The 19,656-nt window shown below is 37.8% G+C and overlaps 1 protein-coding gene across 1 annotated transcript in view; it reads left to right on the top strand.

Annotated features, from left to right (window-relative positions):
* Nucleotides 1–19,656, top strand: part of ZFHX4 (zinc finger homeobox 4) — a 150,834-nt gene that overhangs the window by 27,823 nt on the left and 103,355 nt on the right. Inside the window, exon 3 of the mRNA XM_071737811.1 lies at nucleotides 1–398. This exon is cut by the window's left edge and continues 105 nt beyond it. Coding sequence (XP_071593912.1) covers nucleotides 1–398 — 398 coding nt within the window. The remainder of the gene's footprint in view (nucleotides 399–19,656) is intronic.

The raw sequence follows: 19,656 nt of genomic DNA on the forward strand, positions 1-19,656 counted from the left end.
CAGCGCTGAAGCTATTCCAGTGTGCTGTTTGCAACAAATTCACCTCTGACAGCCTGGAGGCCCTGAGTGTGCATGTGAGCAGTGAACGCTCACTCCCTGAAGAGGAGTGGAGGGCTGTAATTGGAGACATCTACCAGTGCAAGCTCTGTAACTACAACACGCAGCTCAAAGCCAACTTCCAGCTGCACTGCAAGACTGACAAACATATGCAGAAATATCAACTGGTGGCTCACATTAAAGAAGGGGGCAAAACTAACGAGTGGAGGCTGAAGTGCATTGCCATTGGCAACCCAGTTCACCTGAAATGTAACGCCTGTGACTACTACACCAACAGCGTGGATAAATTGCGCCTACACACTACCAATCACAGGCACGAGGCAGCCCTGAAACTGTACAAGGTAAGCCAGTGACAGTAATTTCAGTCGACACCAAGCAGACCAGGAAATGAACTGTTTCGTTGCTAATCAAACGAGACTTTGATTAATCAGCAGAATAAATGTTTACTTAATATGTATAATCAAACAAAAACTATGCAGGAAAGTCAGGGAGGAGTCATGTTGATTAACCTGGAGGCCTGTTTAGGATGCACATACTGTGAACACAAGTTTTTGTACTGTGAACACAAGGGAACATAAGTTTTTTGGGGTTTGATTTTTTTTGTTTTTTTTTAAAAAAAGTTAACCCATAATAAATGACTACAGGAGTTTTACATCTCTTATAATATTTTCAGACTTTGTCTATTACATTTTGATCAGAAGCTTGAAGGACATTATGGAGAATGATGATTTTTCTATATCATGCCTAGGGAAGAAGATCACTTTCTGGCATATGTATTTCTGCAGCCATAATCTATCACAACCAAGTTATTTTACCTCAGTATTTTTAGTAAGCACATGCCATATAACACAGCAATACCAAGAATATTCAAAATTAAGCATGGTCATCCTTTTGTCTCCCCTTCTTTTCCAAGCCAGTAATGATTTTTCACAAACATGAAAGGGTGTGGTGTAGATAAATATGTTAGTAGAACGGTAACTATATTTTTATCTTTACTGGAAAAAACTATGTGGCTATAATGAATATGTGGGAGTGATGAATACCATTTATTACACAACTTGTCATGACTTTTTCCAAACCCTAATTATGGGCTAACTTATTTTCTGCAGCGTGTTTACTGGATTGGCTTGATTGTCTTGGTTCATGTACAAACTATAACACATTCATTTCCAAGATGAATAACTTTGTAACTTATTAAAAACTTCTTTTGTCTAGGGGATATAAAAATTCAGGAAATATTGCAAACCATTCGTCACTGTAACAAGCTCTAAATATGATTAGAAAATCCATTTTGCAAGTGTTATCTATTGATTTATACTAGAAATCTGTGATAACTAAACTATCAGGAGTCATCTGCTGATTACAGCAACTATGCTGGTTTTCTAATCATGTTGAAAATATGTACATCCAGAAAAAAATACAGAAGAGCTTCAGCAGACCTCTACTTTAAGCAAGAAATAATATTTTGCTGGTGTTCAACCATCTTCAAATAGTTGTTCTCAGGTGACACGGGATGTGCAGGCAGCAACATGGATTTTATTACCTAATATTTGTACTCTTAGTGGATCTACTATGGATAAAAACAGCAGTAGCATAAGATCAGGTCTATTGTATTGTCCACAGTGCTGGCTGCTCTGCTAATTTTATAATGTATTTTATATAAATTGCATTTTTCTTTAACTACAGGGAGGTGGAGTTTCTGTGCTTATTTGTTTTTATAAAGATCCAAATTCCTGTTTTGAAAAGCCCAAAAAGAACTGAGAGTATAGTGTCACAGTTTTCCCTGCCTCGTCAGTAGAATTGCTTTCAGAAATTCCTGCTCCCTGCCATCCATGAAAGGGTTCCTTGCTCCCTCTAGTTCTGCTGATTGTGGAGCCACAGTCTAAGTTAGGTCCACATTCTAAGTCATGTTTTTAAAATTATCTGGTCTGAATATAACTTGGAGTGTTAATCCAGATTGTATTAATGATCTTTTTTATAATGCCACCACCCAGAGAAATGTTGCTGCAAACCATGTCATAGATAGAAATTACAGAAATGGAGATGGGAAGGCAGAGAGCTTTTCTCAGGTGGCTTCACTTCCAAAGCTTCAGAGACTGCTGGAAATAAGGTGCCAGTCTCTTTTTTTAAGAAACAAAGCTACAGATGCAGCTTTGGAGTTGCAAGATACAAACCTAAATTCAAAACAGCACTATGTTCCCTCACTCAGCTCAATCTATAGAGAAATCCTGGTCAAATATGTTTCGGTTTACAGCATGTCCTACAAAATATTTAAGTTAGCATACTAAAGGAGGTCTTAGCCCTAATCTCTAAAAATGTCCTGCTGCTGAACCTGCTTCTTTGCCAGATTCTGATTTGTAAGACTGAGCAATTCAGCAATGCCTGTGAGGTGCAGCTATCATACACTGTAAATGACCATCCCTAACCTTTGAAGTTCAGCCTCTGAATTGGATATGGTGAAAAACATCTCAGTGGAGAAGGAATTCGCAAGCTCTTAGATGCCCTCTGAACTTCATGTGCTACAGAAGGACAACTAAAAGTGTGGTGCTGGCAACCGTAGCGTTGCAAATATTTTTGAAGATCTGTCCCTCGGATTGCTAATGAGAACCTCAGCTTTTTTAAAAGTTTCTGTCCCACATGACTTCTTAGAGGAGCTTGGAAATTTGAACCCCACTTGGCTGAACAACTTTCAGAAAGCAGATAGCATGCACATGTGCACACACTATTTTTATATAATCTCATTTTAAGGCTAATTTGAAGGAGAGCGATGATTTATTTAAAATATAAAGTGGGATATTAGTGTAATTATTTTTTAAGATTTAATCACAGTATTAAAATGTGTCCCAAATAACCAGGCTGTTCTAGATGTGTGAGCTTTATAACAGAATGTAGCATCTCTGTGTGTCACACAGAAAACTTTACTTTTAATTGTGGGTGTACATTCAGGTCTCAAGGTGGAAATAAATGAGATTATGAAAGTCTGTAAAGTTACCTGCTAGCAGATATGACGGTTTTGTCAGGTCTTGATGAAGTGATTGACACCAGGATTTGTAAACTTTTTTTTGTCTTGATACACCAGATAAACTTTTGGAGCACCTAAGGAAAAGAAGAACATTAATTTGGATGAATAACAGATGTATGCCTTGGGACTGATATCGAATATTCATGAATTGTGTTTATATTCAAGCAGCTCCTCTAACTCTTTTAAAATTAAGGTGCTGTGAATATGGTTTGGCAATAAAAACTTTAATGCCAAAGCCATCTGAAAGCACAGAAAACAATCTGTGACTTTGTTCCTTTTCTTTGTCAAGTATCTCAAAGTTTTTTCTTTAGTCATCTATATTTATTTAAATGCTATTGTTTTGTGAATTTTCCTTTCATAAGTGTTGCCATCACAGCTTGATTTCTTTTCCTGTGCTTAACTATTGATGGAATAAAAGGATGTCTTTTCATAACTTTAGCTTTTAAAGCAGCCAGGAACATCAGAGCTTCTCTTCTGAAGCTGTATAATTTTAGGCAGTACAGAAATGTCACTTTTAGACTTAGGTTCTACATGTGGCAAAGTAAAACCTTTGGCTGTTTTCTAAGTTATTTAAAAAAGAAATGGCCTGATTGCTCCTTACAGGAGAGCAGCATTCAAATGGTGTTGCTAATGCTGCTGCTAGGAACCAGAACAAAGAGTGCCTTACCCTGACTGAACTCAGCTTGGGCTAAATGAATTTCCCAAAGACTTACATTTGGAATGGTGGGGCTTGGTATTAGCAAATCAAACCACACAGGAGTTGTGAGTCCTTCGAAGCATCCATCAAGAAACATTCAGTGACTCCACAAGTAAACAAAGAAAGCCACTATAGCAACAGAGTGCATTTCCATGCTGCAGGAGGAAGCATTCAACCTCTGCAGATTTGGGAAGCTGAGGCAGGACAGTGATTTCTCCATGGGGGCATGAAGCACATATAGCTGGAACTGCTCTTAAGGAAGGCATTTTATAGTTTAGTGAAATAGATTTTGGCCGCATATATCATGTACTGCGGTCATAAAATAGTTTCTAAATATTTTTAGTAAATAAATAAACACTGGATAGATGTTTTGTGAAGTCAACTAGAGTGGATGAAAAGAAATTTTAGTTAACCAAGTAACTGAATGACAGGATCAATTTCTAATAATAAATAAATATTTAAAATTACTCTATAAAAGTATTAATTATTTTATAATGGAGCTAAAATATATTAATTTTATGTTGGATATTTACTGTAGATTAGGTAATACATGCAACTATTTAGGAGCTCAGGGATAGTGACAGGCAACAGTTAGGAGAGCATTACTCAGCTGTGTGAAAACTACGTTGGTTTTCCCTTTATTGACAAAATATTGATCCGTAACACTATTAATGCTATGATTGTCAGTTCAGTTTGGTTAGATCACTTTACTTCTCACGTTCTTAAATGGCAAACGTATTACCCAAAAGGAGTGACCTGATTTCAGTTTAAGAAGGTTAAAGGTTAAAGGTTGGCTCAAAAGCATCATCTGCCTAGCTGCTTAACTTTAAACTGATCAATTTAATGAAAATCTGTTTTGCAGATGGTGTTTAATGTCTTTGGCAGGATTTAGGCAGCTTTAACATTAGACGTATGCTAGTAAAAATTATTTCTTTATTTGACCAGAACAACACCTTTTCTTTTATGTTTTAAGGTAAAAGGCATGTGGGATACGGTATTTGGCAAAGGACCCAGAAGCAGAAAGTGTTGATGATCTTTCCATATGGCCTCAAAAGCAGAATACCTTTATGTCTATTGCTAACAATGACTGAAGAAACAAACAAAGCTGTATTCATTTTTACCATAATGTTTTATTTTGAACTCATAAAAAAGAATGTCAGTCAGAACTGTCCTTGCAAAAACCCTGTCCTCTGCCTAGGGCAGAAGGCAGCAGCATTAACATTTTTAACCTGGCAGAGCATGCCGATTGTCTCTTTCAAAGCTTGTATTTGTAGATCTGTAGTATTCTTTTTCCTGCTCACAAATGGAGTAGTAATTGTGTTACTTAACTGTAGATACCATAAGTGAGGCAAATTAGTGAATCCAAATGGTAAGTTTTATCAGATGGAGGTTATCTGAATAAACAAAGAATTAGATCCTCAGGAGTGTAAAACAGAGCTTTGTGTTTATGTCTTCAGAGAATCTGGCCCTCACAGTTTTTGCCAAGATAATTAACTTTCAGCACAAGCACGTCTTTCTGTTTTCAGATGTATGCAATTCAATAGGAATTTCTTGGGCTGCTAATGCAATACAGTTATATGTTAGCATTGTGATTAGCTGGGACTCTATCCCTTTGCTGAAATTCATTGTAATATTACACACACGAGCATAGCTTGCACGTAGCAGTCATGAAAGTGGTGCCCTTTGTTTCATACTGACCTTCCAACTTATTTAAAAGAGTTTACAATGAGCCTTTGTTTGTCCACAAATGATCATAAACAGCTTTCTAAGGAGCCCAATAAAATGAGATAATCCCAAATGTATAACATCATATATTGAAAGAGTGAAAGAACAAACAAGGCTTTTACTATATTTTATAGGATGGATTTATAGTCTGTCCCTGGGTCACTTAGGGCCAAGAATTTTCACGGTCAGCTGGTTGGTCCTGCTAGCTAGCATCCTCTGCAGGAAATGCAAATACCATGCACCACCTGCTCTTCAGCTGGGGTATACACCACTTTTTTAAAGCAGTGTCCACTTCTCTGCTTGTTTTAAGTCAAAAGCTTGATTCAGCTAGCTTTTTCCTGTATCTGTCATCAGCAAAGCAGAGTAGTCTGTCTGGATTTCATAATGTTGTTTGCATATTTGGATTTTAAGTCAGGGGGATATTGAACGCTTTACTCATCTTTATCACATGCAGGAGGCACAAGTGGGATTTAGTCCTTAGGTAACTTTTAGTGTAACAGTTCCCCAAGGAACACTGCTTGGGTTTTTCTCATTATCCCTGTTCTGGATGAAAGCATCGTCGTTAGGAATTAACAACTGAGGTAGGGGGTGTGAAGTACATGCATACAGGGACAAATGGACTAGCAATCCAAATCACTCTGTTTGCTTTAGTCCGTTTGGCATGAATTGTTGATACTTGATCAGCCCAGAATTAACAGAAAGTCACATTCTTTTCATTTCAATTGTCCTACACTAACTTTTTAATTTAACATAAAATGTCCTAGATATGTGCCAGTCCAATTACTGAACTGTCATTTGTCCCAGTATGATGGTAAAAGAGGTCAGGAGATTGTGCAGCATTGATTTGCATAAAAATCATTGTGGAAAGGAAATTGGAATATGTCTGCATATCTGAGGAGCCAAAGCATGTTTTGCTTAATCTTATTCTTGTTGTTTGTTTAGGTGAAGAAAGCTATTTCCAGTGATAAAAGTTATTTTAATTTGTTGCCAAACATAAACCACACGATGGAGGATAGTTCAATTTTTATAGTACTTTCAAGTTTATGTTCGTTTAAGGTTTTAAATGTCTTACAAAATTTAATTGCCACTGCAAATTTTAGTTACTGTAATTTGGATTATGCTGTTGTGCTTACATATACAAGGAGAGTGAATATTCAAAGGACACATTGCATAGTCAGCTATACTTAGCTATACATAACATAAATGCCTTCTGTATGTACTTATGCACTCTAGACAAGTACATTTTTAAAATAAAAAAACCCTCAGATGAGTTGTGGACTAGCAAAATAGTAATTTCAATGCTATTCTTTTTTATTTTAAATTTATAATAGTAAAGAAATATTTTTTTATATTTCTTATGTGTTTAATTTAATAATAATTTTTTGGGGGTCTCAGTCATACATAATGGTCCAGGTAAAAAATAGCATACATTGTATTCAGCCTCTGGTATGCTGCTAAAGGAGAAAATTGTGGTTTAGAGAATCCCCATGTTTTTCCATTGAAATGGTGTCCACGACAGGTGAGCATGAATAAAATTACTCTTTGATAGAAGTCTATAGCAGAATATTTGGATGTGACTTGCAATGTGCAGATTACCCAGTGAAACCCAAGCTTGTAGCTCCTCTTGCAGAGCAGGAAGACTGAGCAACCAGGAGAGAAAAAGCAGCATAAAGAGGATCAGCCTCATTTATTCAGGATGCTCAACACACAAAATGGCTGTGTAACAGCTGGTTTTGTGCCTGGAGTTCTTTCATTCTGACATTAAGAGAAATATGTAATTATTTCTGACTGAGATTCAAAGTAGAGATGCAGTGTGTAGTATATGTAAGAGCATTATATAAATGTGAATGCTTCTATATATGTGCATAAATAGATTGCAGCTATGGATTTAGCAGCCACTCTCTCCCAGCCTTGCAACATAGATTTTCTTGTTACCCTTAGGAGATTTTATCTGGTATTACGCAACACACTACAGGTGTCTTCTGTAAAATTTTTAATTACAGTATAACAGACTTTCCCAGGTGGGATTTTTCTCTACCATTTCCTCCATGTATTTAAGAATGAGGACAAAAAAAAAAAAAAAGACTGAGAGGAGAGTTGTATTTTGACATGCATACGCATACTTCAGCTTGGCTTTTGACAAGGGATTTGGGAGAATCTTTCCCCTGGTCTATGCATTTGTCAGTCTGTCCAGGGAAATCTGGAATCATGGGAAGGTGGCATACTGTTAGGGTTGTTGGGAATAAAGCCCTAGAGACCTATGTTCAGAACTGAGAATTGAGCTTTTTGATACAAGGCTCTTGAGACTGTATTGGTTCTGTGCATGTCTGTCTTGCTAGAGAGACAAATTAATTTTATGTTTTTTTGGTTTTGGTGTTTTGTTTTTTTTTTTTTTTTTTTTTTTGGATACCACTGGAGCAGTGTTTTGAAAGATTTTGTAAGGAATGATGATGTGAAATGTTCAGCAATACCAATTCTGTTGTCTCTGGCAGAATTGGGCATGATGCAGGAGATATATTTTACTGGATAAAATTCCTGTGTGTTTGTGGGAAAAATAGAATACAGTGGTAATGGTATTAATGTAGATAGAGTTTTTCTTTTAATAAAACATAAATTGCAAGTCATAGCTTGTAATATTTTTGACCCTTTTTTGTCCCCTTTGTAATATTTTTTGACCCCTTAGTAATATTTTTTTCTGTCTGTAAGGCTGGTGTACTTAATACAGGCAGATAGTGTAGAATGATGATGGCACACTCTCATGCTGGTCTATAAAGGAAGTGAAGCTTTGCTAAGAAGCACAAGACCTTTGCTTTGTGGACAGTCATCAAGGAGGATGTCAGGGAAATGACCTCCTTGGTCGGCAGCAGAAGGTGCCAGCCCAGCAGTTCTGCAGCAGACAGATACACAGAGGATTGTGCACCATAGCCTCAGGGAAAACTCTTTGTGCTACTATCCCTGTGGGAGGGAAGGCATTAAGATAATCTTTAGCTTTTAAAGGCAGGGGGCATTGAAGGAAACAAAAATTGAGCAAAGGTAGTCCTTGAATGATGAAGTGTGCAGATTCCCATGCCTGGGGCAACCTACTGCAATAGCAGTGACAAAAAAATAGGAAAAAAAATGGTTTTGTCATATTCAAAGAATATGAGCAATACTCTTTGCCTATATGCATGAGTTAGAAACTACATATTGCTAATGGAAGCCATGAATGGTGTATACTAATCAAATTCCAAGACCGGATATTTGATCACATGAGTTGCCTAACAAAAAATGACATTTTTTTTTTCTATTTAAAACTATTATCTCAGAACATTAATCAAACCATGCTGTTAACATGATTCATGTGTCTAAAATACATGAATACATAGCTACTGTTTTATTGCTGGATTGTGTGCAGGCAACCTAGCATGTAAGAACAGTATTCAGGAATCTGCCCAAAGAAGAATGTTTATTTGTAACCTCTGTTCTCCCTTATAAATTTTTCCAAAGATGAAGAACATATGCCACTTCTTTGCTTCTTTTGCTCCTGGAGTGCAGAACCACCAAGCTACCTCTGTTATAAATGCAGCACAAAGTCTGCTGTTCAGGGATAGTTTGTGCCCAAACTTTTAATAGAAAAATAAGTTACCCTTATTCAGAGAAAGTTCAGGACCAATGTATTGTGGTGTCTCTGTTTAAAACAAAGGGTTAGAGTCAAAACTCTTCTTACCAGAATTTTATCAGGCACTTCCAATGGTCTATATCATCTCATGTTTCGTTTGACATGTAACAATTTTTCCACTGAGATCTTAAAGTTGTGATTTAGCCTATAGCAGTCCTTGGCAGGGAGAGTAGGGCAGGTCAATTGACTCCAAATTGCTTTGTTGAGAAGAAAGATGCTTTCCATGGGAAATCCTGTAAAACTGCAACTGGCTCAAGGGTCAGACCAGGTATGACTGATTTTCTTGTCCTGATACTAAATCCAAAACTTTGGGTCCTAATGGCAAAAGAGAAGTAAGGGCACTTCTTATTCATAGAGCCATAGAATGAAAATATCTAGAGCTGAAAGCAGCCTATGAGGATCGTCAAGTTCAACTCTTCACTCCTCACAGGGCTACCTAAAACTAAATCATATGACTCCTAAGGTCAGACACTCCTTGAACTCTGTGACAGACTTTCTGCTTTGACTGTGGAGAGCCTGTTCCAGTGATGGACCATCCTCTCACTGAAGAACCTTTTCTTAATGTTCAATCTGAACTTCCCCTAATGTAGCTTCATCCCATTCAAACAGCAATGTTGCTATTTTCTATGTAACCTAGACAAAAACTTGCTCTCCGAGAAACGGCTTGAGGCAAAAATACTAAAGTTTTCTAATTGAATAAACACTTTGTGAATGACCAGAAGCTTGATATTTTTACAGCTAGAACAATGAAACAAAGTCTAAGGAGGATCTTGGTATTCTTGCTCTTTGTGTCTGTTAGTGATGAGAGCATGGAAAAAGGCTTACTTTACTACCGAGACAGCTTTTAGTATCTAGTTGTTACTATTTTGGAAACTCCCTTTGGCATTTGCAGATATGTACGCAGCTAATGAATGACTGGAAATTAGGAAGAATGAAGCTAGTGGAAAAAAAGAGGACAAACTTGCAAGGGTTTCTAAAAACCTAATGTCCTTATTTGTCCAGGAACTTGTATGACTCAAAATATTTGACCCAGGAGGAAGTCAGGACCCTGTGGGGATATATCACAGCAGGTTCTTCTGAAGTTATCCCTCAGAGAACAAGGGTCACAGGCTTCAAAAATAGTTTGAAACTAATTTTATCAAAGTTGTGACCTAGAGTCGTTGGGCAGATTTGATGGCACTACTGTGTTGGTCTATAGGACTAATGTTGTTGCCTCTACATTTCTGAAATAGGTGTTGTACCTAAGTTGTGAATATCCTTTGTCAGCCTCTGGCTTCATAAGATAGTCTCATAAGCAATGATGAATTGGATATGCTGTCAATGTGTTCTGCCTCCCTGTTCCTATGTTCCTAATCTTCAGAAATAGTCACTAGGACTTCTGATGGTATTCGAGAAACAGCAAACACTTTGTCAGTTAAATACCTTGTAGTCTCTTTGAATGCTTTGGGTTTTTTTTTGTTTTTTGTTTTTTGTTTTTCATTTCTTGAAAGTAAGATATAGGTTAGTGGGATCATCTGTGACTCAACATGTTGCATGTAGAACCCAGATCCAGAAGTCTTTATAGTGCACTTCTTCTCTTTCCTAAGCTCTTCACTGAACAGCTCATATTCTGTGGCCTCAGCTACATCAGAAATATCAAAAAAATGATAAAGTTTACCTTAAGCATTTTAGCCTATACAAAGGACAAAAGCTATGCTGGTTTTGAATAGCTGTAGCCACGTAATATTTTTTTTTATAAGGCAGAGAGTTGAGTTGGTAATCAATAAAAGAAGAAACCGGAAATCTCATGTTACAGAGTTTAAGCCTGTATCCCAGCTCCCTCAGCTTTTGTGTTTTGCAGATACAAAAGCTTTGTGTCTCATATGTTCACAACAGGAACGAAACAAATGTCTCTCCTTTACTTCTAGTACTTTTTTATTCCAGTAGCATTAGAAGGTAGGCTCAGTACTATCTGAACTAAGAAACAGAGCATGGATTTGGGGAAAATAGAAAACTTGTCTTTAACAAAGCAGAGGTAAGAGGTTGACCCCCAATGTTTGGCAATCTAAATAGACCTTATAGAAGCATAGTTATGCATATAACTTAATTTCTCCACTTATGTGAAGAAACATTTATCTGTCCTGTCTGCCTACAGTTATCTGTATGTATGCTTAATAGAGTGTCTGTTACTGGGAGGAATGAGTTAGACATGGAGTCTGAAGGTGTTCATGCTCCTGAGAACTTAGACAGATACTTCCCAATGACCGCATTAGGGCAGGAGTTGCCCAGTTGTTGGAGACTGGGTTTCTTGTACAGAGGGTGTAGTGGGAGGAGGAAAAAAAGGCAGGTGTTTTTTCTTACAAAAGTGGATGTTTCCCAAGAGCTTAAACAGAATTTGAAACTGTGTGTGTCCATACATATCCCAGGCTGCTACTGTCACCCACTATAGCACTGTACAAAGGCCCATATACTTCGGTGTCTTCTGTAGTAAAGGTTGGATTTCCATTTCTGGTCTTATTTTCTCCTCCCAGTTACTCATAATTTTCTTATAGACATCATTAGGGATGAAACCATTAGGGTTTGTTCTGGGTGTAAAAAATACTTATTTCTTGTTTGAAGCTATTTCTAGGTCCCTTAATCATGAGACATCTTTCCAACCTCTCCTAATGAAAAATACGCCATTGGAAATAAAGTTAGTCAAGTACATCTCTCACAGAAGCTGTCCTTAACAAAAGAGAATATTTTAGAAGCAACAACACATTGATAGGTAAAGTATGTAATCATTGTCCTGTCACAGCAAATTATACCATTATTCCACCTTATCTAATCTCTTTGCTCAAGACTGGCTAACAGCAATTGCTTCTCAGAGAAGAGCAAAAAAAAATCTTTCATTAGCAAATATGGAATAGTGTCGCTCACACAGGTAAATTAGTTTTCCTTTCGTGTGTTCTCTGTAACTGATGAACAATGAATTAACATAATATTAACTCAATACACAATATTTTTTTTCTTAAAAGTGGTCTTTGGATGGTTTTATATATGCATAAACATAAAATCTGTTTAAAAACTGAAGTCGTGGCTCAGTCACAGATAGCGGAAAGGAGTTCCACAGGTTAATGCAACCTGCATATATATATATAAGTTTTCAGCTCTTAAAATCTCACATTCATTTAAGTTTTTAAGGGGTTTTTTGTTTATTCATCTGGTAATACACAGGGAGATCTTGTATTCTTACTTGCTTTATGATCTTTCTATGTAATCTTTGTATCTTCATAATAACCTTTATTATTATTTTATGATCTTTCCAGCATTTCTCTCATTTATTTACCCTATTCATGCGCCAAAGAATTTCAATCTATTCATTGTTGCTTTTAGTGGAAGTTTTTCCACATTTCTGCTAATCCCATCACTGATCACTGAACTCTTTCTACTTCTGCTAATTTTTTTCTTGACATATACAGATATTTCAGAACTGAATACACTGTTCACAGTGGAGCTGTATGATTTTGCCGTCATGTGTCTTGTGCATCCAAAAATATAACCTGCTTTAAACAAATCCTGTTCCATCCTGTGCTGGAAATATGTTGCCTTTCATTGCATGTCTCTTCCCACGCTCCCCTTAATACTGACGCCTGAGTGTCCCGGAGTAGCTACATTTAACTGAGACACCAGTAGCTCGTTTGATTGTTTCAAATTATTCCTTTTAATATATATTTTCTTGGATTCCTTTGTCAGTTATGAATTTCACCTGCCTCCTCAGCTAGCTTTAAACCTCTCTGGTAGGCCTGTTGGTTTTTGGCTGGTCTTTGTTGGCATGAATTCTTTTATGCCTCCTGGAAGAACAGTCCTGGCTTGATGTTAGAAGACCCAGAGGTATCTTTTGTTCTGTTTAAGGGTTTGATAGTTCCTGTAGCTTGTTTTCTGTTTCTGTCCGTTTCTAATCTGTGACTTTTCCATCCTGTGTTAGGTGCCTACATTAAGTGGTTAGGCCACTTATTGCTTAGTTAGCTGAGAGAGAAAAACTCCAGCTCTGAATTATCCTGTGAAAGAATTAATTTCCCTCTTATATTAAGAAAGTGAAGGAAAGAATCATCCAGTTTACCCCCATGCCACATTGCCTTTTCTTCAGACAGCTGACTGTTGTTGCTTTCCCACATTTTTGGCTGTACATAGTGGCTTGGGGTGAAAATACCCGAAGGCAGTTAACTATTTGTTAAGAAGAACAGAAATAGCTAATTAGCCCTCTATCTGCTAATATTTCCCCCATATTCATTTGCTGGTGCAGAAAAGATGTTGTTTCTGCATGTGAACTCGAATGGACTCTTTGTAATGTGCTTTTTTTGTACTGTACATGCTAACTTTAATGTATTATTGATTGTTATTAAGGTACACCATGAAATACAGATGGGATGTCTGTTGTGGTTGAACTCATACTGTGGGAGCTGTGTTGACTTTTGGATTTTTCTGGCCTTCATGCTGCTTGACATTAAAACCTTTCACATTAGGGTTCAGAAGAGAAAGAAATATATAGTAACTAGGTTACCCTGTATGTAGTGCAAAATAATGTGAAAATATGATGGTGGATGACCTCCCCACCAAGTCAGCAGGGAATTTCAAACGAAATACTAATTTCAGAGCAAGCCAGGAAGTTTTCCATTCCCTTTGTGTGTATATATGAACACCAGTTTAGGGCAGTTGCTACCTGAATTTAAATTAGCTGTACTACCTGCCAGGGGTGAAGGATGTGCTAAAAGTGGAGGGATAAGGGGTCTGATTTTCAGAAATGCTGAGTGTTAGTGACTGTTGTTAATTGCATGGATTTAGCGTCCTGGGGTCCAAGGTCATGCTCAGGTGGTGACCAGCTCCTCTGTGCTGACTGCCGGCCTCTGTCCTTGCCCAGCCCTCTTGGCTGGATGTATCGGCTAGTTTGAAATACACAAAAATTGCATCAGAGGATCAATTACTGCTGAAATGTCACTACTGAACCCTGTAATACTGTTAATTAGTTAAAGCAAAAGAGGCATGCTGATATGCATTTATCTTGGATGGATATTGAGCTCACTAAATATCTTTTAGGAAAATTAGGTTTGAAATACTTTAGATTCTCCCACTCCTTTCTGGAAAATTAAAGTACATAATTGTTGAGGTTTTTCTCTTCTTTATTTCCTATGCCCCCATAAAATCATAGACTCATAGAATGGTTTGGGTTGGAAGGGACCTTAAGGATCATCTAGTTCCAAACCCCCTGCATGGGCAGGGACACCTCCCATGAAACCAAGTTACTCAAAATCCCATCCAACCTGGCCTTGAACACTTCCAGGGATGAGGCATCCACAGTTCCCCTGGGCAACCTTTTACAATGTTTCACCACCCTCACAACAAATAATTTCTTCCTAATATTGAACCTAAATCTCCCCCCTTCTAGTTTTTCCCCCTCATTCTATCACTACAGGCCCTTGTAAAAAGGGCTCTCCAGCATGCCTATACGTCCTTTCAGTTACTAGAATGAAGTAATTCTAAAGATTTCTCACTGTCTCCAGAAATTTGCATCATAGGCTAGTTTACTTCTGTTTGAAGCTCTTACAAGAAGGCATTAGTTATTGGAGAAAACCTGAAATAAAGAAACGTGTGACATGCACATGACAGCCATGTCACAGGACGTGGTCACAGGACAGCCTTCTCTGACCTTGGCTCAGCTCCCTTTCTGCCATTAATGAAACTAGAGAAATTGGAGATTTGATGCAAGTTTCTTGCTGTGGGGGGAGGGAAGCTCTGCTCATGTCAGGGAGTCCCTGGCTGGTAGGGAGCCAGCTGTGTGTGTGTCCTGTCCTTCTCACCACATGCCAGGCAGATGATGTGTTGGGAGAAAGACTGGAAAGAGCAGTAGCTAGAGCCCAGGGCAGTGTGTCAAGATGAGAGTAAAATTCCCCCTTCCCAGGGAGCAGGGAGCTCCCTGGGTAGAGCCATCTCGGGGTATGCTTGTGACTGCAGGAACCTTTTATCTGGGACAGAAAGGCAGCTGCTGCTGTCACAAACTGTAGCTTTTGACTGCAGTCCTTTATTTTGATCCTTTGCTTATCTAGGTTTCCTTTCTCATGTGCTCACCTACAGGGAGCCTGTCTGGGTTGTGTCAGTGCATTCTGGGCTGGATGAACTACTGCAGTTGTTTCCATTGGTCGTTCTTTGCAGTTAATGAAACAACTACCAGAGTCTCATTCAAACATCTCAGCCCCCAACTTTTCACCTGACCCTTAGTTTTTGGTGAAGATTATTTATAAATTAACCATAAGGGTAAGATATTCAGCTGTCAATGCCACAAGGAGGGTCCATGAGGTGTTTTCTTTAGTGCAGGTTAGGTCATGTTGTCAAATAAAAATCTAAACATTTGTATAGATGCAGAAAAACTACAGGGTACTTACTAGTTGAGTGACCTTTTATCCTCTGTAGGATTTGTTTGAAGCTTTAAAAAAAAAATTGTCTTTTTCCTATTAAAATGGTGACGAGAGGAGAGGAACGGTTAGAATGTGGGACAAATCTATCTTTGTTTTAGTATTGCTGATCTCAGTAGTGTTACTCCAAGGATAGAATTGGCCTAGGAGTTTTCCAAAATGACAGTTTCTTAACTGTGTCAATTGACTGGGACATGGCTCTCCTGTGGTTTGACTACTGTGGTTTTTCACTACTGTGAGAAATTATCCAGTTCAAAAAGTTCTGTTATTTGGGTAATTTCTTGCTGAAATTGATGGTTACTGTTTCTGGTTTTGTCCCAGAGTTTATTTCCAGGGTTTTTCCATTTGTTTCCATTTGGTGCTCTAGAGAAAGGCTAGTTACAGAGGAAGAGTCAAAGAGACTTCTCTGCAAAGAGGGTGTGAAAAAGAGGGGAGGATTTGAATTTGGAAGTATTTTCCCTCTCACAGAAACAGTTCCACTGTTTGACACAGAGTGTGTGTCGTTAGAACAAAATCCACCCCCTAAATATCTTTTACAGATCAAAAAGTTACTCGATACTGATAACAGTGGCATATTTCATGAGCATACACACTGTCACCTCATCCACAGCCTGTTTCTCCTCCTAAATTATTCCACATTTGTGAGCATTTTTCAAGCAGCTACTATTTAAAACCAGAAAGCCTACACCCTGAAAGGCCCCAACCTGTCGGAAACATTTCCTCTCTTGCCTCAAGCTTGGAATTTCACTCCAAAATGCCAGCTCTCTTTGGACTGTGCATAGTGTCATCCTTACCTCCTGGTTTACTCTCTGCAACCTCAGTTGCTCACACACACGGCCAGTGTTTACCACCTCACCACATTCTTCTTCTTCCTGCTCTACCACCATCTGTACGTGTCTATTTTCACAGTGCCATCTACGTCTGGAATGGTGTAATTTCTGCAGTACTTAGCCAGATTTCCCTCTTGCCAAGCCCAGAACTCCTTTATATTTTTTCTTTTTTCTGCCAATAATATTTCTCATTTTCTCTTGTCTATACATGTGTGAATGTTTGTGTACGTTATCAAATATGTATTTTGATTACTTGGGATGAGTGGGATAAAGGTTTTGTTGTCTTGAGCTTGAGTTGGCTGTGTTGTTTTAAGTAATAAAGACAGAAAAGGTATGCTGACCATCCCACAGGAAACTATCATGCATTTTGAACCTCCTGCATATTTTGCATTAGGAAAAATATGTTAGAAATTTGCAGAGTGCTTTCTAACTGTATCAATACACTTTTTTCATATGGCTGCACATACCAAGCCAAGCTACACTAATACTAAAGGGAAAAAAACACCACTGTGACTTTGTGACTAATATATTTTATAAATGTCTTACATTTTTCCCTATAATAGCTTTTCCATACATAATAGCTTTTCAATTTGACGGTCTGACATCTCAAGGCCTATCAGAGCTAAAAACAAGCGCTAGTGTTCTGTTGGAAAGCTGGAAATTTCCCACCTCTAGTGCTATAAAACTGCTTTTTCAGACTCACAGATCACAAGATTAACACATCATTGGTAGAAGGCCCATCCTGGGTGTTGGCCCAATGTAATTTGAAAAGAAATTTTTCCATTGGAAAGGAAGCAAGGAAAATGACTGGATGGTGGTTTACAGCAAAACCAAACTAATGACAGCTGATTTTAGCTATCTGGGCTGAGAGTATAAGTAATGACTACAATTTCAGGTCTTTTTCAAGCACAGAGATTGTGTTGACACCATCTTCTAGGACTGACTTGAGACTTCTCAGAAGACCATGCTCCTCTACTGTCCACATGATGGATACAGACATGTGCCTTGGTGGGTTGAAACATTCTTTGTGAAGGATGAACCTATGCTGGGTTCACACTGCCAGTCCAAAATCATTCTTGTGGCAGCAATATAAAGTCTGGATGCCAGCAAGAAACAGCATATAAGAGCTTGAGTCCATGGTCTTTCATCCTCTTTTAGGCATAACTAGTGGGGCAAGTAGAAATAATTACCTGCCCATATAAATGTGTCTGAACAGAAGTTTGGAATTCTCTGTACAACCCTCAGTGAGACTCTGTGTTGCTGTTTTAAAGTGTTAAGAATTGGCACAACTCAAGTGGGAGGTAAATTTTCCATTGACTTTTGTGGCACTAAGATTTCAGGCACAACACTTAAATCTATACTATATAAAGCTTTGTGTACATGCATGTGCATATAATGTATTTCACGTGCACATATAAACGTGTTTCTGTATATTTTAGCCAATTATATAAACTGTGTGTGCTTAAGCCACCTAGTATACACGCATCTAGAATGAACAAACTAAAAAGTTTGGATAGGGGTAAAAAATTCTGAGAGTGCAATGGGGGCACGTTTAGCACAGTTGTAATATTGAGAGGTTTTGTTCCATTGCCTTCCTCTACTGCAAAAATCATGGCTTTTTTAAATAGTTACATCAGTTTTCAGCTGCAAATATTTTACATTATAAAATTATGCAAAACACACTAAAAACTGGGGAATGTAAGACCAGATAAGCTGAAGACTTAGGTGCTTTGGGCCATTGCTCATACCAGCTTTCAGAGATACAGAAGAAGAATATATTTGAAACTCCTCATCAGAGCAAAATGAATGTTTTAGCATTCTCAGACATAATATCAGGCTCCCTAACTCACATCCAGTGCATACTGTATAATTGCCAGCCTGCTTCTTTGAGAGCCTTGAAGATTACATTTTTTTTTTTACTGTCCCAATATTAATAACCAGATGTGATCTTCTTCCTGCCCAGGGGTCAAGCTAGCTGGCCAAGGTCAGGCTGCTTGTCTGTGTGCACAAAGTGTGAAGTCTATTCAAAATGACAGGTATGGGGGGAGGGAGAGGGCGGGTAGGGTGTTAACCTCAAGACCACCAAAAGGGACTTCTCCCTGCTGGGAACAAAGACCAGCAGGAGTTTCAGCCTTTTTCAGTACTCCTGGGATTTTAACCAAGTGAACAAAAGATGATGCACAGCTGAAGAAATGCTCTTCACAACTGATACATAATTTAAGATGTTCAGTTACAAACAACCGGATATGTATTTGTGAGTTCATTTGAGCACAGTCCAATTATCTGCAGTCAGTTAATATTTTTGTATGCGTGGTGTCTGTGTGCTGCTTTGTACATTGAGAAGGTGCTCAATTGCCAGTGCTCAAATACACAGTAGCCTTGAAAATAACCATAGCACTTAAAGAAATAACATTAAGCACCAGCAGTTGCTATGGGGTGTTTTGTGCCTTCTAGTTAATGTTAGCCAGTCTACATGTGGACTTATTTTATAGTAGATAGTATGATATAGCTTCATTAAACATACAGTATGAAACCATTTACTCTTCACTCTCTCGCTTTTTGTTAGGTAAAAAAAATTCAAAAGAAGAAGCTATTTGTTTCCTAATTGATTTTCTACGTTAGTTGTTCATTGAATAGATAAGTAGTGCCTGTGATATTTGATTACAGAGCAAGGCACCCATTTAACCTTCCGTTCTTTCCTGGCCAGGATTTCAAATACAATACAACGTACCTCCCTTAGGCTCAGTAGGATTAGACTGCTAGCAGTAATCCCTGATGCTATGAAATAGACCTGATAGAACTTCAACTCACTTGTTTAGGATTATGCTCATGAATTTCAGCTCATCTAGTTGCATTAACCCTTTGGGAACTTGTGCAAGTCATGCTGCTGTAAATAATAATAAATATTATTCTAAACAATGATAGATACATATCAAAACCTATAAATAGGTTTTAAAGAGTTAACTTTTACTTGGTGGTCAAAATGTAACATTCACAGTGAAATTAATTTAGACACCGTACAAATCCTCTGAGTTGATTTTAATTGTAATTGCCAGAAGTCTTTTGCCATTTAATAGTATCTTTAAACTGTTCAGTCTCAAGTTTGGATTGATTTTAAAGAAATATTTTAGTATTTTAGTGAATTTTTAGTGAAATTTTTGTGAAATTTTTAGTGAATTTTTTAGTGCAATATTGCACTAAAAGGGCAGATAACATCTATCTGCTAAATATAGAGTACC

Source organism: Heliangelus exortis, chromosome 2 (genome assembly GCF_036169615.1).
Source record: "Heliangelus exortis chromosome 2, bHelExo1.hap1, whole genome shotgun sequence".
NCBI lineage: Eukaryota > Metazoa > Chordata > Aves > Apodiformes > Trochilidae > Heliangelus > Heliangelus exortis.